General features: G+C 45.3%; 5 protein-coding genes across 5 annotated transcripts; 3 read left to right on the plus strand and 2 right to left on the minus strand.

Annotated features, from left to right (window-relative positions):
- Positions 1-426: 426 nt before the first annotated feature.
- JR316_0009737 (Protein F37C4.5) lies at positions 427-2,297 on the minus strand (the record flags this gene model as incomplete). The annotated part of the gene is made up of 6 exons (XM_047895423.1): positions 427-735; positions 791-883; positions 942-1,531; positions 1,591-1,744; positions 1,797-2,132; positions 2,190-2,297. The coding sequence occupies 6 exons, from the start codon at positions 2,295-2,297 to the stop codon at positions 427-429; spliced, it is 1,590 nt and encodes a 529-aa protein (XP_047745142.1).
- Positions 2,298-2,940: 643 nt separating this feature from the next.
- JR316_0009738 (26S protease regulatory subunit 8) lies at positions 2,941-4,435 on the plus strand (the record flags this gene model as incomplete). The annotated part of the gene is made up of 6 exons (XM_047895424.1): positions 2,941-3,085; positions 3,141-3,260; positions 3,326-3,931; positions 3,990-4,099; positions 4,154-4,315; positions 4,382-4,435. 6 exons carry the CDS (start codon positions 2,941-2,943, stop codon positions 4,433-4,435), a joined length of 1,197 nt encoding a protein of 398 aa, XP_047745143.1.
- Positions 4,436-5,161: 726 nt separating this feature from the next.
- Positions 5,162-8,660, plus strand: JR316_0009739 (Putative helicase mov-10-B.1; the record flags this gene model as incomplete). The annotated part of the gene is made up of 10 exons (XM_047895425.1): positions 5,162-5,793; positions 5,843-6,328; positions 6,376-6,438; positions 6,493-6,539; positions 6,607-6,991; positions 7,051-7,620; positions 7,676-7,959; positions 8,014-8,132; positions 8,190-8,295; positions 8,359-8,660. 10 exons carry the CDS (start codon positions 5,162-5,164, stop codon positions 8,658-8,660), a joined length of 2,994 nt encoding a protein of 997 aa, XP_047745144.1.
- Positions 8,661-8,948: 288 nt separating this feature from the next.
- Positions 8,949-10,589, minus strand: JR316_0009740 (uncharacterized protein; the record flags this gene model as incomplete). Its single annotated transcript, XM_047895426.1, has 1 exon — positions 8,949-10,589. The coding sequence occupies one exon, from the start codon at positions 10,587-10,589 to the stop codon at positions 8,949-8,951; it is 1,641 nt and encodes a 546-aa protein (XP_047745145.1).
- A 5,036-nt stretch (positions 10,590-15,625) lies between these two features.
- JR316_0009741 (Guanine nucleotide-binding protein alpha-4 subunit) lies at positions 15,626-18,450 on the plus strand (the record flags this gene model as incomplete). The annotated part of the gene is made up of 10 exons (XM_047895427.1): positions 15,626-15,830; positions 15,900-15,920; positions 15,973-16,978; positions 17,039-17,223; positions 17,285-17,311; positions 17,367-17,443; positions 17,492-17,610; positions 18,042-18,103; positions 18,231-18,347; positions 18,401-18,450. 10 exons carry the CDS (start codon positions 15,626-15,628, stop codon positions 18,448-18,450), a joined length of 1,869 nt encoding a protein of 622 aa, XP_047745146.1.
- Between the last annotated feature and the right edge of the window lie 2,898 nt (positions 18,451-21,348).

The raw sequence follows: 21,348 nt of genomic DNA on the forward strand, positions 1-21,348 counted from the left end.
GTAACCATATCATTTACATAGCCCAGCAGTTGCCATGAAGTTCTTTCAGCTTTAAGTGCCCAAATTAGGAAACGAAGTTCCCTTTTGTGGAGCTATTTTCTTGCTGGCGATTTCATTTGTAGACTACATATGAGCCACAAAGACGCCAGATACAGATAAACAGCCTGATTCAAATCACATGTGGAGTTATTTTATAACAAAAACTTGTATAGATGACATTTTTCAAAATATATTACCTTCTTTTTAGGTTTAACAATCAATTAATCACTGCTGGTCTCGGGACTCTACCCATGCAGCTTCTCCGGGAACCGTGACTTCCCACTCAGCCTCAAGGCTTACTTTGGCGCCGCCAGCCACCTTAGACTTCCATTCATATTTGCCCTCCTTGTCACCACCCTTTCCGTCAACCAAAGGCGCCCACCTAACTCAAAGTCCGTCGTCCTTGAGGTCAACATAATCACCGTTTTTGGAGTCGGCCAGACCTATGGGTTTACGAAGAACAATAGACGCTCGCTTATCGTCAGAAGTAGGGATGATGTCTCGGACCACAAGGTCTGTAATCTCAAACTGATGTTTGTTATGGATGTTTATCTTGGTTTTGTAGACTGTGGTATTCGTGACTTCAGAGAAAGCCCCCCCGTTAGATTTAGTTGTTTTCGCCGTTCGTAAATACGTGACCTTGGTGGATGGATCATCTCCAAGAGTACATTCAAAAGTATCGCCGGTGTTGACATCCTGAGAAATAATTTGAGTCAATGCTATCAATTATTGCGTCATGAACTACACATACATTTATTGAGGTCTTCGAAACATAGCTATCATCGAAAATGACGTTTACAGGTCCAGGGAGTAAACGATATTCACTGGTATTTTTTACAACACACTGAAAATATCAAACATCAGTTACGAGGACTAATAAAGTATTTGATAATCTTCCCTACCTGCAAGAAAACTCGTGGGTTGATACGGGGAATGCAGAGGTATGAAATGGTAGCCTCAAATAGAGGTATAGCTACAGAAACTTGATGTTCAACCCCGTCGCTGGGAATGGTGGACTCTCCGTATACAGAAAATGATATTGCAATGGGGGTTTCCGATACTACGGTGGTTCGCTCAGTGATGGCGCCAATCCCCCCAATTTCCTCGAATGCACCTTCGGCCGACGAAGGCATTGCCTGGGGCACTGCAGTCAAAGTGTCGAAAAAATCCATTTGTTGCATTGGAAACTGTTGCTGCATTTGCTGCTGTCCGTAAATCATTGATTGCTGCATCTGAGATAGCCCATTATTGCTATAAGATGTTCTTTGTGGCGAAAATTTGGGGCGGACTTTGATAGGGTGTAGTTCTGGAATGCGTTTGACTACAGTATCAGATGCAATTGTGCTCAGCGTCAGCGTAGTGCTGTTCCAGTCTTCTCCAGTGCTTTGCGAAACTCTAGCTTGATAGTGGAGAGAGACGAAGGACGAAGGTTTCCCATTAACGGTGGTCGCATGAAGTTCGTATGTCGGGGTCCAGTATACATTGCTGACGACTGATCAGTGATAATGAGGGTTGAGTCATGGTGCTAGACAAGGGATATTCACAACGTACTGTATGTTAATTTCATTTCTACTGAATCTTCTTCTTCCGCAACAACGACGATGTCCACTTGGCCCAAGGCAGAGCCCTTTTTGGATGCAATTTGCGCGTCAAGTATATCGAGTCTCCGGTTAACATCATCAATTTCTTCTTCGAGCTTGCTTATCTGGAGGGAGGTTAATAAGCTATCTGCCATTGCAAAGCGTCAAGAGGCTCACAGCTTGTAGAGTCTTACGACCCTGATCGACATAGCTTTGTAGAAATGCACTCATTTGACCGTGAGTGATATGTTCCCCATTCAAAGTTTGGCCATACTGGAGAAGAAGCTTTGACTCTTCCTTTCTGAGGTTCCTCTCGCTTTCAAGCAAAGTCTTTGTGGCGAATAAAGCGCGCTTATTCTCAACAAGACTTCCTGGATGAGGTAACGCAGCCTTGCTGTCGACATGAGTACAAGTAACGTCAAACAAACGTGCGTCGCGTAGTCCAGATACTCGAACCGATTGGGCATCAATATCAGTTGAGAGACCTTTGATTCCGATTTTATTACGCCCTTTCTAAATGCATGCTATGAGTGTCGAACCTGGCGGTACCACCGTGACTAGAGAACGTACTTTCAAATGCAAATAGAAAAGTCGCACAACTTCAGCCTTGGACGACTTGAAGACAGTAACAGATTTAATTGGGTTCTCGGAAGCTTCGATCGTGATTGTAGATTCCATGGTAGGATACGGACAATGGCTTGTGTTGAGACCTTATTATACGAAGGGCGTGGGGACTCCTATGAGTCATTTACCTGTTCACGGTGACTATCTTACTGCATCTAATGACAAATTTTTATTCTTAGCTATCTCACAATAACTGGAAAAGAAAAAGAAACAACCTTACCTTCAGTATATCGGCACGAATAACGTCTTGAGAAAATTCTTCAACCGTTTGGAAAGAGCTTTTGGATGGTGTAAGAGATGGTAGCATTGTAAACTTTCTCTTGAGTCGTGAAAGTAACGATGCGACTAAGACTTCACATGTCCGCCGCATGTCTGTGGGGGAAGTCTGAGCAAGGTCTGCGGCAAAGCCTGAGGCTGGCTGCCAATAAACAGCATTAAGGAGGCTACAGTAAGTCTGCGGAAAGCTGTATAGACGCTGGTAATGATTCTTCAGCCAGCTGACCATGCTACTGAACAAGCGCTGGATGGCAGGGACTGCGCAACATGTTGACGCTGGCGGCAAACCGCGGTGTGTTTGGTTAAGATGCCAAAAGCAAACATAAGACAGGAGAAACGTGACCAAATGAACGCGTAACTCTCTCTCTTCGTCCCAGACGCTCACTTCAACTCAATCGACACCTCCAATCTATTCAATCCCATGGCTGCTTCGACACTACAAATTGCTTCTGGAGGCATAAAATCGTACTACCAGGCGAAAAATGAGGCGGCTGAGTTGTTGATTAACCAGAAGACTCAGAACCTGCGACGGTTAGAGGCTCAAAGAAATGCACTGAATGCAAGAGGTATGTAATTAACCGCTATGGATTGTGTTATCAACTAATGTATTCCTCTCTATAGTAAGACTTCTTCGAGAGGAGCTACAGTTGCTTCATGAACCTGGTAGCTACGTTGGAGAAGTTGTCAAAGTAATGGGCAAAACCAAGGTTTTAGTTAAAGTGCAACCAGAAGGCAAATACAGTAAGAATTTGTCCACCGCAACCTCTGAACTTGGCATTAAACCTTCATAAACTGTATAGTTGTAGATGTGGATTCTGACATAGACGTGAACACACTGAAACCTGCGCTTCGCGTGGCCCTTCGCTCGGACTCTTACACACTTCATAAAATCCTACCAAACAAGGTCGATCCTCTTGTGTCCCTCATGATGGTAGAGAAAGTGCCAGATAGCACCTACGAAATGGTCGGCGGTCTCGATAAACAGATCAAAGAGATCAAGGAAGTCATCGAATTACCCGTCAAGCATCCAGAACTCTTCGAAGCTCTCGGTATCGCGCAGCCCAAGGGTGTTCTTCTATACGGTCCTCCAGGCACTGGCAAAACCTTGTTGGCCCGTGCGGTAGCGCACCACACAGACTGCAAGTTCATTCGTGTTAGTGGAAGTGAATTGGTACAAAAGTACATTGGAGAGGGAAGTCGCATGGTGCGAGAGTTATTCGTGATGGCGAGAGAACACGCGCCTAGTATCATCTTTATGGACGAAATCGACTCTATTGGAAGCTCCCGTGGTGACAGTGGAAGTGGAAGTGGTGATTCTGAGGTTCAGCGTACGATGCTTGAACTCCTCAACCAGCTTGATGGTTTCGAACCCACCAAAAACATCAAGGTCATCATGGCCACAAATCGTATCGGTATGACATTCCGTAACACTTTCTAATACTTTGATTTGTTCAATGATCGCCTTGTTAGATATCCTGGATTCCGCATTGCTACGACCCGGTCGTATTGATCGTAAGATCGAGTTCCCCCCGCCAGGTCCCGAAGCTCGTGTCTCTATTCTCCGTATCCACTCACGCAAGGTGCTTCTTGTCTATAATCAAATTTGTTTTCTTTTTTAACTGTGATATCCGTAGATGTCCCTGCAGAGAGGTATTAATTTGCGATCGTTGGCGGAGAAGATGGGTCAGTGTTCTGGTGCCGAAGTCCGGGGTATCTGCACAGAGGCGGGTATGTACGCTCTTCGAGAGCGAAGACAACACGTTACACAGGAAGATTTCGAATTTGCTGTGGCCAAGGTACGTGTTTGTGATAAATTTGAGATGTTTGGCATTCAACCCCTGACAATCGTTATACACTTCTAGGTTTTGAAGAAAAACCAGGACAGCAATACTTCAGTCAACAAGCTTTTCTCATAGATACATTTGTTTCTTTCTATCGCTTGTATTGTAATTTATATATTCCTTTTTGTCATTTGATGGCGTTAAACTTGCAGTCGCTGATGAAAGTATCTCCGTTAACCTGCCCTAAACTTAATTTGATTCGTCAGCGTTTTTGGTTTGTCTCTTAAAACACTCTTTTCCTTACCACTGCCAACTTGTCCTTAAATGGTCAGCAAATCTTGACAATGGCCACCTCCTTTATTTAAGATACTATCTCATATTCTGCAAATAATGGGCGCTCACAATCGATTGGGAAAATAACTCGGAATGGTTCATTGAACAATATTCCGAACCCTTTTCTCCAATTTTGACTTGACAAGCTTCTTTGTATATTTCTGTGTACTACTCGGATGGCTAGTGCAGAATAGCGCCCAGCCTGCAGTCGATCGCTTCCCTGAACTTACGATATTTTGTCTAAAATCGGGCAACAAGAAAAAAAAAGCGACTGACTGCAAATCAATGAACTATGTGCTTTCCCTTAATAATGTTGAAACTTTCTCTATCCCACTACTGTATCGTTTACTCAGCTTTGTCACCTATACAAAAACCTGTGTATCCTCGCTGGTTTGGTTGAAAGGCGTGACCAGCCTCGTGCGGCGGAACAGAAGCAAACGGTCATCAAAGGCTAAATCGACCTTATATAAAGGGCGTAGTTACGTGAGTTCTCTTTCCTGCTTTTTTCTCGATTACGGCTTTGTCGACATGGCTGGAAATTGCCCCAACGTTCTGGCTCAGGGAACCTGCTCTGACTCTAATTGCAAGTTCAGTCATACCATCACCACCTGCGAAACTTGTAATCTCGTCTTTGAGGACAGCGACGCCTACGAAATCCATCTCTCCGACAAAAAACATCAAAGCAGGGTATCGGGCTCTTCTGTTGTGTCTCACTGCATTATATGTGTTGCAAACATCACAGGTGGTGAAAAGGGGTGGCAAGTTCACATTACAGGAAAACGTCACGCAACTCAAGCCATCACAAAGGGACTTTCCCCCTCTATCGAACCACAGGCGGCCATTACAACTGCAAAGAACACGTTCTGCGACTTGTGCCAAGCCATGGTCTACAACGCTCACTGGAACGCGCATATAAGGAAAGAACAACATACATCACGGGAGTCCTTTATGAGGTATAGAAGTGCCCTCGAAGATGCGGAAGCCGATAAGAATGATGTGATAGTCGAAGGTAGCTTTGACTTTGACTTCGTGGACCCCACTGCAGCTGCTGCTGGGGTTCATCTGTACGCGAACGTCAAAACGACCGTAATACATGGCAGATGCGAATTGTACGAACTGAGGCTTGCATCCACTCAAGGAACACGGACCATCATTCCTTCGTGAGCCCCATTTTTTCTCACTGGGGTATCCTTGACTAATATCCTCAAGTTTCTCTGCAGAGATTCGAGGCACCTCACGAAGTGTTACAACGCAGACCGCCTTGACTGTTGTAGTCACCCTTCGCCAAGGTTATATTGGACGGTACGAGGACCGCTTGGAGTTTGTGTTCCGGGATACGAGGCTCAGAAAATATTTCATCATTTCGCGAACCCTGAAAGCAATAGTTGGGTACAAAGAAGATCACGAAACATTGCGACCATCAGCACCATATATCCCGCGCACGCGGTCGGCCTACAAGCCCATCTCAAATGTCGTCGAGGGTGTGAAGCCTCCAGCACTTAGTGCTGTCAAATATGTTGTGCGCCTCCCCCGAGCAGAAATACCTCACCAATTGCAAATTATGCTATCCGGCTCCGAATCGACTCACCGGCTGATGAACAACATCAAAAAAATTTTCATGCCGTCTTCCTTGAATAGTGACACGTACGGCAGACACTTCAAGAACCTATTGTGGGTTGAGGAGTATAAAATGGAGTAAGTTCATGTGTATTCCACTCTGACTATAACTCACGATGTCCCAGGCAGGACTTAGAGAGATATGACATTCCAAACGCGTCGTTGGCTAAGTATAATACCTACTATTAGTTCGTGAACAATCTATGGGTTGCGCTTAGCTTTACTGATATTGGATATGGCAGCTTGCGAGTTCCCGGATTGGCAGAAAAGCGCCCCAGTGTTTTAGTCGGTATGTGCATATAGTGCCATAACCAGGCAAATTTTCCATTGACAATTTACATCCTTCCTTTGAACAGGCGACCTGATTTTAGTTCAGGAACGAGGCTCAAGAGACGGTCGTTGGTTTGAAGGCCATGTACACATCGTTCGTCAAGAAGAAGTGGGATTGCGATTCCACGGTTCTTTCACACAGTATCCTGAAGGGAAATTATTCCATGTCAGGTTTAAATTAAATCGCATTCCTACTCGTCGACAACACCAGGCAATGGACAGTGTTTTTACAGAAGACCGTGTTCTATTCCCTCGAGTTACTCACATCACCCCTGGCCCTGCTCGCCGGCCCGCAAGTCTGGGCATGAAATTGTTCAATCCTTTGATCAACACTAATCCGCCTCAGCTTCAAGCTGTCGCTTCAATTGTTTCTATGCGTCGTGGTTCTCCTCCATTTGTTGTATTCGGCCCGTGAGTTTTCTCAAACATTCATCGTTATAATTTATTCCTCTTATCTGATTATTTTTCAGACCTGGGACCGGCAAGACAATTACCATCATCGAGGCTATTATGCAGCTTTTGGAGGCTGACCCTGAGGCAAAAATCCTTGCCTGTGCCCCCAGTAATTCTGCGGCAGACCTTATTGCGTCTCGTCTTCAGGAACGTAGGCTAAAGGACACCCAACTTTTCCGATTCTATGCTGCTTCACGCTTCAAAAACCAAGTACCTGATGCATTGCTTCCCTATACGGCTATGTCAAATGGTCATTTCACCGTACCGTCCATGCAGAGAATGCGCAGCTTTCGTGTTGTGGTGTCAACTTGCGTTTCTGCTTCGTTTTCCGCCGGCATTGGCATGGCTCGTGGCCATTTCACGCATATATTCATCGACGAAGCTGGTCAGGCAATGGAACCTGAGGCATTTGTCTCCATCAAGACAATGGCTGATAGTAATACCAACATAGTTCTTTCAGGCGATCCAAAACAACTCGGTCCCATAGTGCGTTCCTCTATTGCCAGAGCACTTGGATTGGAGAAAAGCTATCTAGAGCGATTGATGGATAGTGAGCCTTACGACTTAAAAAACTCGTACGGAAAAAGGCATGTAGTCGTTTGGTCACAAATTATATACTGCATTACTTATCGTTTGTCAAAGTGTTGTCAAGCTCGTCAAGAATTTCAGATCGCATGACGCAATATTGAAGTTCCCCAATCAAACCTTCTATGAAAATGAATTGCAGGCATGTGCCGAAGCGTCGGTCATTAACACCTACACGGATTCGCAATATCTTCCTTCCAAGAAATTTCCGGTTGTTTTCCACTCGGTGGCCGGAAAGGATGACAGGGAGTCATCTTCCCCGTCATTTTTCAACATTGACGAAATTACCCAAGTTAAAAGCTACGTGCAAAAGCTCAAGTCTGACCGAGCGTTCCGCACCGGTATGCATTTTTATCTTCTATTTATTTCAAGATCTGACGCTCTATATTGTGCAGCTGATAAAGACATTGGTATCATTGCTCCTTATCACGCACAATGCGTGAAATTAAGGGCAGCTTTGCGAAGTGTCGCAGATGATATCAAGATAGGGTCGGTTGAAGAGTTCCAAGGACAGGTATATCAACTATTAATCTCAACTCCGATAAACTTATTCAAGGGCTATATACATCAGGAACGCAAGGTTGTCATAATTTCGACCGTTAGAAGCAGCAAAGAGTTCGTGGAATACGATTTAAAGCACACTCTCGGGTTTGTGGCCAATCCCCGACGATTCAATGGTTGGTTTGCCTTCGTCTGCTGTCAACATCTGACAATCATTTTGCTAATGGCATCATTACTAGTCGCGATAACAAGGGCACAAGCTCTACTTATCATTATCGGTGATCCACAGGTCCTATCTCTCGACCCACTCTGGAGGTCATTCCTAAACTACATATATTTGAACGGCGGATGGATTGGTCCAGACATTCCATGGGACCCTAACACCGCCGTCGATGAGGCTGGTGGATACGACAAAGCTATTCGCCAGAATGCGAGTATAGATATGGATGCATTTGCAAGGCGTATTGAAGGCCTAGCGTTGGCTGAAGTTGATGAGGATTTAGATGCAAATGTGGATAGACCGTGGCGCGACGTTGAGTAGACGCGTCATCCTCTTTGTTGTGCTTCTTGTTGGACTACTTTTTCTTGCTTCCTGTCCAGTGTAGTATATTACACCCAATGTTTCATTGTTTTTTTGTTTTCGTACATTATTCAAAATCTTAATATTGGTTGTCATCAATCCATCTGGCTCAAAGCTAATGGCAAAAACCGTCAAACGGCCCGTAGAATATGGCCGATCTGCGTGATTGGGGTTGAAATGCAAAAATATATTCTTAAAGTGAGTCGTGCAATAAATATTAAATACTTATCAACCATTCAGATGATCGCCCTAAACTCCTTCCATTATGCCTGAAACTAAGGGATCATCAACTTTGACCTGTAGGTGCTCTGGATGCCCGCTTCCGCATTCATAGTTAATGATGCGTTGATCCCATCTCCAAACAACCTTCAAACCCACCAAATGTTCCAGCGAAGGATCCAGACTACGCGCCGGGGGAGGAATGGATTTGCCCGGTCGAGAAGTAGTGAGATCCAGTGTCAAAATTTGGATGGGAATGCCTAGCCTTTTGCGTAAGTCAACGAATTGTTCAATAGAACCTGAAGCAGGACCGTGTTCGTATTTGAATCCTTGATCAAAAACTTTAGAGAAGTCGAATCCTGTCATGACGAGACATTTCAACAATGGGAATAGAAATTTCGTGTCTGTATTGGTCATGACATATTGCATCAGAATATTGATATCTCTTTCGTGAATCTGCAGAGTATCGACTGCTGAAAAGTGCTCCAGAAATTGCTGGAATGAATGGTGACATGACCGAGATCGATTCTTGAGTTCGCCACACTGTATTCTCAGAGTGGTGATTGTAGAGAAACGTGGGGAAGCCAATATATCCATGGTTCTTTCAAGCCTATTGCCGTACGACGTGGATAGCCGTGATACACTGATCTCTAGATATCCATCCTCTTGAGAGTTGGGCAATAGATAAGGCTGGTCGCCAATTGTGAATCTGTCAGGATCAAGACGCAAACGAGTAAATTTTGGCTGTACTTTCGAAAGGTAATCGTGGAGTGACGAGGCAATACAGTTTCCGTACGATTCTTGGTCAATGGTCTCGCTCCCTGACAAAATTAAGGTAGTAGGGGATGCATCGAGGTTTCGGAGATAAATCAGGCAGTGTCGTAGGACTAGTGTATGTAGAAGAGGAAGATGTATTGGTGGTGAGCTATAGACCTGCATATTTTCATTCCCTTGGAGTGTAAGAGACTCCAAGTATGGCATGCGGGCCAAAACTTTGCAGACTTCTTGATTGCTGAATTTCCCAGACAGATTTAGCGTACGCAAGTTAGACATCCATCGAATGTCTAATTTGCAGTGCGTCCTAGCGCGAAAATTGTGCAATCGAGGGGCATGATTTAGAAATAGTTCGCCATGATATTCAGCCCCATCCATGCATAGATGTGGTAGTGTAAAGACTTGTAGATTAGGTGCCCTTCGTTGTACCAATGCCTGAATATCAATGTTGATCTTTCCATTGATAACAAAAGGGGAGAGCATTTCAATTCTTTCCCAGTTCTCCGCAATGAGTTTTTGAAAAAACAAGAGTGTTGATGTGTTTGTCTTCATTGTGTGCCTAAAGGAACATCCTCGCCGGGTGTTCAGTGGTACGTTGGGGGGTGTGACCCAAAGGACAGATAGACCACTTCTCCTAAGTGTCTCGCTTCGCCATGCATCAGACGTTTGGTTAAGAGCGCGCCAGTCCATGAGTCGTCCCCATATCGATGGCGCATTGAGTAGTATTGATCTCCACCGCCGGCATACTTGTGAGCTCTTGCGAGCGGTGACCAGGGGGAAAGGAGCAGTACTACCTTCTGTGTTAATCAGGAAGATGAACCAAAGGATTTCGTCTGTTAATTTGCTTATGGGGGGTTGGAATGAGGTTGTTTGAGTTGGAGATGATCGAAGTTCCATGAGTACTGGTTCTCAAAGGAGGCAGAGTACAAGATTCAACGAGTGACTCATTCGAGTGTGGGAGCGAAAACTCGAGTCTCCATAACGAACCGGTCAAATGCGGTTCTCACGAGGTCATCAGCTGAAAAACGAGCAAGCTTAAAAAAGTGCAAAGAATAACGAACGACAATGTGGTGTCACTTATTTAAAGCAGTCGACAAAAGTTCACCAAAAACGCGTCTCTCTTGAAGCTTTGATGCTGAATTTTCCGAATGCCCGGTTGCGCCCAACTTCATATTCCGCGATAGGAGGTTCATCCTCAAAAGCAAGCTTCAATCCTTCTGGTTTTTATACAGCAGGCGTAAGAGTGCGGATTCAAGGGCGATAGGCATCTCAAATCCTATTCAAATTGACGACAACAGTGAAAACCCCAAGGAAAATTATACTGACATTTTGACACCAAAAAGTTTTTGATCCTATGAAACATAGATGTTGCGGATCGTACTTTGACCGAGTTGAGCAAGAGGAGAACGGACGGCTGTGCCAAGTTATGACTAGCAAATGCAAATAAATTAGGAGCCAGCGAGGTACCTACCTCCGAGAACATGGCAGTGAATCCTGCGAATAGTGATTATTGAGAGCTTTTCAGTGCTAATGTCTTTAGAAATATAAAACATTCCTGTTCATTGGTACATACGATATCGACATCAAAACTCCTTCCAAAATATGGCGATCGCGAGACCTGTCGCTGGTTTAAATAACTCTGTCGTAAGAGAGTGTATCATTAGACGAAGGCAGTGCGACAGAAAGATGGTTGGGAAGCAATGGGACAACTCACACTGTATAAGACTCTTGATCATCTTTTGGGTTTTCTGTTAAAAATGAGCATTGAGCAGGTCCAATGGTGTGTCTTGGATACATCACTCTGGAAATGAATTACACGAGACGGCAAATTTTGCTTGATTATGCGATTTTTTCAGTTCTAAAGACTCCGAGTAAATGAATCACCGTATCATGGCGTATAAAAGTGACTGTGTCCATTGGTTTCCTCTATCTAGGACTCAGTGGGTTGACCAACATGGTTCCCAAATTTGAGACGTCATGACGCCCTGCGAATGATGTACCAGTGAGTATCACAGTATCCAAAGAGTTGACTGTGAAGATAATCCGTTGAATGTATTCGGTTGGTAGTGTCCCCAGAATTGTTGCCAACCTGGAGACCTTTTCTGCAGCGATTGTAATGGAATCTTTTGATCTCCAGGATATGAGACCTTGAGGACTTAGAGAAAGAGCGATAGGAATGCGTATAACCTGACTACCACAGATGCATGGTTAAGCAGAGACTTCAGGGGCCTTGTTCGAGACCGTTGAGTACATCGAGGTTGAACGTTGAACGTTGATGCTCATCGTGATAAATTTGGTTCTTGTTTGGTTCATTCCCGTTTATCAACGCCCTCTGTACTTTACAACCACACGTGACCATGGCGGTCTTGGGTCATGTCGGCGAAAGCTGGACAGAAGAATACGTCAAATGGTGGGGCAGAGGAGAGTTTTATAGGTCGAATTTTGGTGTCTTATATTCATGAACTCTTACTTACGGACCGTCTATTGTCAAGTGTCAAATGCTCCCCTCACCCGCCAATTAAATATCTGTAAATCTATTTTTAGCCCTCGTATGTAATTTCCCGTCGCACTTCAGTTAGTCTACAATTTGAATGAAATACTCAATTGCTCATTGATGTGGGGAGTAAATATTATCTTGATCCTCTCTAGTGAACTAACCTCAGTTATCGCATTCATTAATGTCATGATTCATACAGACGAAATGGTTCACGATTGGAGGTTATCTAAAAGAAACCTGCCCGATATAATAAGATCGAGCAGCAGATGGTCATGGCATGTTCTAACCGCGGACTGGTGTGAGTGCTGAAGCGGTCTTCCGCCATCTTACAAAACGAGCAGGTCGACTTTGATATCCATCGATAAACCAACGTATAGATTTATATATAGCTACGCCAGAACTTCAAGAATTTTTCCTTGTCAGTCAAGTCACGCCAGACGTGGAGCCCTTTCATCGCAGTTTTCGCAGGTCCGGTAATGTACCGTGGTGCACTAGTGCTGTAGGTATAATTAGCATAAGACTATTAGATGGGCCGGGAAGGTCTCTATAGCGGTGATTAAGTTTTTGTATGCCCGGATTAAATTGGCGTAAATTTAGGTGCGAAGTTCATTTAGGTGCGCAAACTCTTCATAACCGTGCCTAGAAACCATAAACGACGAGGTAATAAAGAAAGAATATTTAGGACGGGCGTTTATACACCGCCAATATGCCGCTGACAAATCTCTAACTGACGAATGTGTTTCCAACTGTCCTGTCAGTCTGATGGCGAAAAGAGGCTTGTGTCAAGCTGGTGAATTATATTTGGACACATACGACCTCATAAGTGCAGGAAATATAGATTTCTTGACCACGGCTGTCACTAGCGTCCTCTTTTGATACTATGGGACTCGGGAAAAAACGACTAATTAATCGATGAGAGGAGAATGATTGGGATTTTTTGTTCACGTTGGAGCCGGGGTCAGTCACCTGGTTGTGGTTTCATGGGGCACTCGTATGTACGTATGAAGGATTGAGCTAGCTGTTTGTAGCATGCGATAGCGCTAGGCTCGCAATCTTTCCTCCGACTGCTTTCGGAGTTCGTTTACTTTTTCGATGTTTATTTGTGTCCATCCTCGTCGTTTAGAATGTCCACATTGCCTATTTCCCTGTCTTCTCGGCATATATGCTTTCCATTTAACCACAACATATCTATGATTCGTGTCATGGAAGGAACGCCGATCCACCCAAGTCATTTAATTTCGTCGTCCAAATAACTCTGCGTCGAGTATTTTTGAGAACTTGGATGGTCAACTGAGATAATGGCGTGGCATTTCCGTCAATCTAGCTGATGGGCAGATCTTATATGCCACTGTATGTGGAGTACTTTGTTATGTCCCAAGCCTTTTTGTGCTTGCTCCCGATTCTCCTCTTGGGTTCTTCCTGATGTCTATTACAGCAAGGACTTGGTTATATAATTATAATTAGCACACGCAGCTGGGAGCTTCGATATCACGTCCAACGCGGAGTCCAATGATATATTGTCCCCTCCGATGTCCATTTGAGTGCAAAAAAAAGAAGAAAATACGTTGTCATATAGCGCAATTATCGGGCACCGTGCTGAGCGTGTGTGTCGGCCCAGTACTTCTCTCAGGTCATTTGAGTCCACTGGCAGATAAAAGATGCATCGTGGTTGATTTTATGGAGCCCACTGCCAAACGGACGACAGGCCAGGACCCGTTTAGTTAATTAAAAAATTTACCACTCACATCGCTTAGAAAGAACTAAATGAAAAAAATGTGAAGAATGTGAAGGTGTGTTCAAGTGATGACACTGTGCAGCGTGTTGCTGGCGGTGTGACTTCTCGATAGGCAGGCAAGAGACTCTGGATCCCCTGGCAGTTTGTGCCTTGTACCTGGGTGTGCTTATATGAGTCCTGGAATAATATCTTGAGAGAGCGTTGTGTACCGGTTGCCTACGTGCGCACGCACGCACGCACACACGAACCCTTCGTAACCGTCCGAAAATAAAACGGGGTGCCTGGGTTTTTGTGCTTGGTACTGTACAGCCTCGACGAAGGCGAACTCCCAGTCGGCCAGATGCAAAGCTTCTGTTCGCCGGTATTTTTGCCCAATATCAGGCCGACTTGATACTAAGAGTGCGTGTTATCAGTAATGTCGTCAAGGGTGTATATGTAAAGACCCATAAAAATGAAATGAAAGAGCTCGGCCCTAAGGTATATAAGCCTGTTGTGGGGTTCTTGATCTCACGACACAACGAGTGAATGAATTGGATTCGGCATGGTTCGTCTCGATTGTTGAGAATCGCAGTTATATGGCTGTGCGAGCGCAGTATTATTCCCTGATGATAATGATAACATGATACTGTCTACTACACTCACCAGTTGCGTGGAACAACGAACAGATGAATAGGTTGCTGGATGACTGACCAACTATTAATTTCGTCATTGATAAAAGAATCGCCGATGGGTCCGGCGGCGCATATAGCCAGTGGGTTTGTGGCTGTGATTTAATGGTGCCTTGGACATGAGTTTGAACCTCGAGGCTTAATTTGCTACTCAGTTGAGTGTCGAGCACCGGGGATTCATTACTATATCGCGGAGGTCGAATGGAAGATAGGTCGGTTACAACGCAACGTTATTCAGCCAAATGAAGTTATACCGTTTTAGGGAAACGGAATGTAACCCAATCCTTTACTTGGAGTGTGCCATTTTGTTACCACGAAGCGGGAGAGACGACGAGATTCGCGACTATGACTCCTAAGTTTTCGTCAAAAATGGAAACTAGTAGTCGTACTTTGATCCCATATGCGGCCTGAATCCGTGCGCCACATTCGCTTGGTCCTTCCCGGTCGATTAAAATGAAAAGCTTCGAATGAATAAGCGCCTGCATCTATTGCAGTATCTAGAGACGGTCTTTGGAATATTTGAAAGCGTAAATGATCGCGTTACTGTACGCCAAACGCCAAATCTTGTAAAAAGGGTAGCGGCAGGGTAAATACCGGATTACAAGGTTCATTAAAGCTGTAACCACACAAACGGCGTAGATATATGCTGTAAGGTGTTTGTGTGTCTTGCAAGAAGCGCCGTAGGCTAGTATCAAGGGTGTAAAGCAGTCGTTCGAAGGAATATGGATTCTGGTGAGAAATGATCGCCAGGCACGATGGGGACCGTTGGTTGTACGTGTGTAGACAGATATGCATGTTGTGTGTGTCGTCAGGCAAGCGTTGGTGGTCGCACCCCTCTTGCGCCCGAATGACAAGGGTGGGGAGAGATGCTGCGAACCGAGCCAGGCTGGTTTGTGATTGTGCCTCGGTGTCAGTTGGTCAGGCACAGCGAGCCAGAGCGAGCCGGGTCAATGGCAAGTGATATACAACGGGTAGAAGGCTAATCGTCGCTGTGCCTGAGAATTGCTCCCTCTTCCCTCTCTCAACTCCCTCAATGCCTGTCCCTTCTGAAGACCCTCTCGATGAGGTCCTCAAACCACCACCGGACGAGACTCCAGAGCAGCGTGAACTCCGTCTCGAAAGAGAGGCAGAGGCAAAGCGCGTCAGTCTCGCGATCGATGCTAACATCAAGGCTGAGCGACAAGCCCTCAGAAAGAAACGCATCGTCAGACTTTTATTGCTCGGCCAAAGCGAGTCTGGTGCGCACCGTCTTGTTTTCTCTTTCCTGTTTTATGATCCAAATTACTCACAGTGTCCCCAAATCGCAGGTAAATCCACAACGTTGAGACGTGAGTATCCTGATGGCCTTTTCGTGACTACCAGATTCCAATTGTTCTCCAGAATTTCAACGGTTATATACGCCGACCGCATTTCGCGAAGAACGAATTCTGTGGCGTGCAGTCATTCAACTCAACATTGTTCGTTCAATACGTATCATCCTCGATGCCCTATCTGGTCCGATGCCCAATTCACCATATTCATCGCCACGAGCACGAAACCGTAGTCTCTCCAGAGGTAGGGCGCCACCACTTCCGTCCAACTATTCACCGCCCTTCCCACCACAGTCACATGCGCCAGACAACATGGACCAGATGGACTACCCCCGGCGCAATGGTCATGGTCATGACATGAACTTTTCATATGTCAATCATCCTCTCTATCCCCCACGACAGCCCCAGAGACACCAGATACCACCAACACATCATTACAACGACCCCGATCTAGATGATGATTTAGACGACTCCGACACAGATTTCGCCGTCGGAAACAACTCGTATCCCAGCTCTCCGCCCAACTTCAACGGCAGCCCACGATCGCACCCATCCGGTTCATCGACCACCACGCTCGCCCAGAGCCCGTTGGAGGCCCTCAAAGCCCGGCTACTACCCTTGCGGCATATAGAAGCACTGCTCATTGCAAAGCTCGTTCCCCCCAATGAGGAAGAGGCGACACATCTTGCAGGGCCGAGCCATTACCAAAACGGACAACCTTCCCCAACCGACTCACAATTCTCACATCACACACTACACCATAATGGTCGACCGTATAGACACCAAAGAAGCCAGTCGTATCGGAATCAGGAAATCTTCGTGCGTCCCGGACCTGGCTGGAAAGGTGGTCTGGCACGAGCCAGAGTAAACTTCCCAGACTACTCGGACGCGTCGTCGCAGAGCAGTAGTAATGGGCAGAGGCCCATGAGTGCCGGGAACACTGGGCTGGAGTCGCCAGACGAGCCGCAGGAGGTGTTGCACTCGTGTAAAAGGGACATGATCCAATTGTGGAACGATGAAGCGGTTAGGGACGTGCTTCGGAGAAGGAAAATTAGACTTGAAGATGCTAGTGGGTTGTGAGTCTGTGTTCGGCTCACCCTGCAATTTAGCGACATTGATTGGATCCACGCTTCTAGCTTCTTGGACGATCTTGAGCGGGTTACAGCACTGCGGTACATGCCTACCGACGACGATGTTCTCAAGGCACGATTAAAAACTGTTGGCGTATCGGAATACAAGTTTGAGATGGAGATCAGTGCGGGTAGGGAAAGTGGAACAGAGTGGAGAATAGTCGATGTCGGTGGGAGCCGTAGCCAAAGACGTACGTGTTTTGTTCCCTTACTTGAGAATGCCTCTGGTCTCAGCCGATTCTTCTCATGCAGCGACGTGGGCACCTTTCTTTGACGACGGTGAGCGATAACTTGAAACAAGCTACGCGTTTCTGTGCTTAGTTTCATTGAACAGTGGATGCTATCATCTTCCTGGCTCCTATCTCCGGATTCGACCAAGTCCTTGCCGAAGACAGGACTGTAAACCGCCTGGTATGGTTGTTTTTTGTGATTCATATAGATTTCTGACAACTGTCACAGGAAGATTCTGTCTTGCTATGGAAAGACGTCTGTTCTTCGAAAATTCTGGCCAATGTGGATCTTGTTCTATTTCTTAACAAGTGTGATATCTTGGAGAAGAAGCTAAATTCAGGAATCAAGTATGTTCATCTCTTTCAATCTTCTAAATTTGTGTGTATTTTCTTTTTTGGTGCGACTGGACGGAGTGCCTCTACACGCCCCGAACCTTGCTGAACCAAGCCGTTGGCATTCACAAGCATTGAGCGGTTTCGCCCCAGGTACACCGGTGGATATTAATCTTGAGCCTCTAGTAGCGTGGCTTCTTGCCCGCCTTCAGTAGTGCTATTGTTGTGCGGCATTTTTTATCAGAAGATTTCCAGGGGGCACATATTTTTCACCCATTCATGCTATTTTTGGACGCATACTTTTGTTTGGATCATCTTTTACAATCCATTTCATTTTCATCTTTTGCCTTCTTCTCCTTTCTATCTCACATCGCCAAGGCACATATGCTCGCGATGTATTTCTTATCTTGAATACATTTCTCATCTCTTTTTTCTTCTCTCCACAGACTGGCGAAATATGTCCGGAGTTATGGCGACCGGCCGAACGACTTGGACAGTGTTAGCAAATGTGAGTTCGAAACGGTTTTGCTCAACTCCGCCCATATGCATTGTACAATCACGCAAAACCTCGGTTCGGCTGCTGACTTGGTTTCTTTCTTTCGTGCATGGCGTTCTATGATACTGCGCATATATAGACCTTCGTGGAAAGTTTAGCGCGATCCATCGAGAATATTCGCCGAACCCAAGGAAATTTTATGCGTTTTGCACAAGTGTGACTGATACGGTGACCACCGCTGGAATTATTGCTAGTGGTAAGCTATCAATCCTTCCTTTTGTTTTTCAGAGCCTGACACGATGCATATAGTGCGCGATATGGTTATACGACAGCATCTAAAGCAATCAAAGCTCTTATAACTTCATGGAGATCGTACTCAACTCGTCTCACGGACGCGAACCGCAACCGCGAATGACCCACATTGGTCTTGGCCCCCCAACACATCGATCACCAAGGAAATCACATTTTTATCCATTTGTATATTTCATTCATGCAACAAGTATCTGGCTGGGGTCGTTTATGATTTCTACGAAACGACTCTTATCTCTTGTAACCCTAGGCCCCAACATAGCGACGCCGACGACAATCTATACGACAAATTATGAACTGTCTCTTTGCTTTCCTGTTTTTCTTTAATTTCCATTTCCCTAGGAGGATAGGATATGCTTTTTGGGGATTAACCGCTCTTTCCCTTCTGCGCTGTGGTTTTTCATTTCTCTTGCTCTACTCGAGTTATATACTCGGATATATGGTTTATCTCTATCCCCATTCTCACCATCGTCACAACACACCATCGTCAACCTCCTTTTCCTGTTGGATACCGAAATCCCCCAGACCACGACTTCTCTGTCGTAATAGACGCTTTTTAACCCATGCAATCTACTATCCGATCTCTCCTGCATATACTTTCTTTTTCCTGCTATCTTCCAATTCACGGATCGTTATATCAAAATAGCAAATAGGTTCACATTTGAATTCAATGCAACACTGCATCAATTGGGTTGCCGCAATATCATGACTTGCTGCCTAATCCTTCATGTTGCCAATGCGTGCTAACTTGATTTTTTTAAGTGCATTCGAAAGGTACACTTCTCTGATCCGTTCGCGAGGCTGAAGTTCCTGGCCCCTGTGCTTCGAGTCCACCCCGCGCACTTCTTTGCTTCTTTGCTTCTTGTTGCCAAGTCGTTGTGCAATATGTACACATATCTATAGGTTTTCAACAGGGTCTTAGCCTCGGAGACTATCGTCGACTTCACCTTTTTGGGCTTTTACTCGCAAAGATTAAATCAAAGTGATCAAAAATAGGAATAGACTCGAGTAGGTTGGTACTTTATTTCCAGGCCAAGTCTCTCTTCAATGATACCCTGATTAGGTCTTTTTAAATAAAACGCGCGCAAAGCTTGAATCTACCTGAATCTATATTCCGAACCGGTATCTCACAAGAAGGGCCCGGCTTCCAACGAGCCACTCCTTTATAAATTATACACACCCACGTCCATGATCAGCTGCACCATATCCCATGGCGCAACCCGCTTGTACCCGTTCGGCTCGTTTTTAGGCAAGTCGTTGTGAATTGTACATGTCAGTGAGGTCACTTGTGATCATCTGGGTCCCTCTTGCATCCTACGGCCTGGCGCAACGCGCTCCCTGCCTTAATGCCTTTTGCGTTTGCCAATCTGGGTTATAATAAAGTTGTAGCACAATCGCACACCAGGGAAGTGCTGAAAAAAACCAACGCCGTTTGACCCTTAGTAGGCAGATGTACATGTGCTCCAGAGGGGCTTGTGCACTGGGATGCCAATCATGTCGTCTCAGCAGAGCGTGAGAAGGTCTGATAATGAGGCTGCCTTTCTGAAAGCGTACGCTCCCATTATTCTTTTCCCGTTTATTCGCTAGCGGCTCTAAGTATGGTTTAGCATCTATCTGCGCGTTCCCAGCTTACTTGTTTTATTAATTTTGTGGATTGTCTGGCCTCGGACGACCATATTGTCGTCAATCACATGGCTCTGGCAGGGTGCCGCCCAGCCTGCGACTAGGCATCAGTTTTATCACTCAGATAATGAATTCGTTTCATTGAATTCATTCCCACTCACTCTAAATCGAGCTCCCAATACTAACACCCCTCCTTCCCTGTTTATTCAGAGTATATGCTAAATGGTGACTGATGTTGATATTTCATACATAATTATTGATGGTTTTATTCAGAACAGAAGAACATGGCAGGTTTCTGATAAGTTACGCATGTTCATCCCGAGCCGCAGTGATATTAGCACACGTCCAAATGATTTGAAACCAAGGGTGCTTCCGTCTCAGCGGGATTCGAATTTTTGTCGCTTTGAGGGCCGGGACTGAGGTGTGATAACCACAATGCTCGGCGGTATGGTTCGTCAAACGCCACCAACTTTTCCCAGTGATGCAGGCTAGCCTGCATCTATGATTACACGCCGGCATTACTTCTGCGTTGTAGATGATCATTCAGTTGTGAATGACCTTGTTAGCGACAGTGATGTTCTGGCCATAAACCAGTCCGGCAGAAAGTACCGTGTGGTCCACCAAATGCAAGATAGCATTTTTACGGCTCCTCGTTGAAGATGTACCTTTGTCCCTTCTTGCAGCTGTTCCTATTTTTATCAAGTTATAATGAGAGTATGCGTATAAAAATGGATAATCACCGTGGATTTACAGAACATGTATTCAATGTGGCATGGTGCCCTGTACCTTGGACTTCCTAAATCACCGAATCTTCTTGATAACACTAGCAATCAAAATCCATAGCTGGTTCAGCTCATTGGCTCTCAACAGTTCGAAGTGCAACAGAAGAAGCAATGCGGATCGAATACCGGTTTCCCCAAGTTTAACGTTACTATAAAGACCTACCTCGAATCTCCTTTTGCCTGGATGTGCTATTGATTCGGATCAACTGCAAGTAATGTTAACGGCAGCGAACAAAGAAGACGTTGTCCCATACATTGCCCCCCGATTGATTCGGTGGAGTGCGCTTTTTGGATTACAGGGGGAGAAGAGGTGGTACAGCATAGCTTCTTTAAGAAAACAAACAGCAAAGACTTTACAAAATACAATGTGTCCAGGTATTAATTTTATACAGGTTTAAGCGCCCAACCAGAATGTAAGAGTCATTCCATCCTCTCTTTCTCGGACTCAAAAAAGTTTTATGGTAACTCGAAGAATAATAAACCTGAAGGCTGAGAGGCCAACAAAATAGTTTTATCATCCACCGTTTATATGACCGATAAATC

The sequence above is a fragment of the Psilocybe cubensis genome, chromosome 9, assembly GCF_017499595.1.
Source record: "Psilocybe cubensis strain MGC-MH-2018 chromosome 9, whole genome shotgun sequence".
NCBI lineage: Eukaryota > Fungi > Basidiomycota > Agaricomycetes > Agaricales > Agrocybaceae > Psilocybe > Psilocybe cubensis.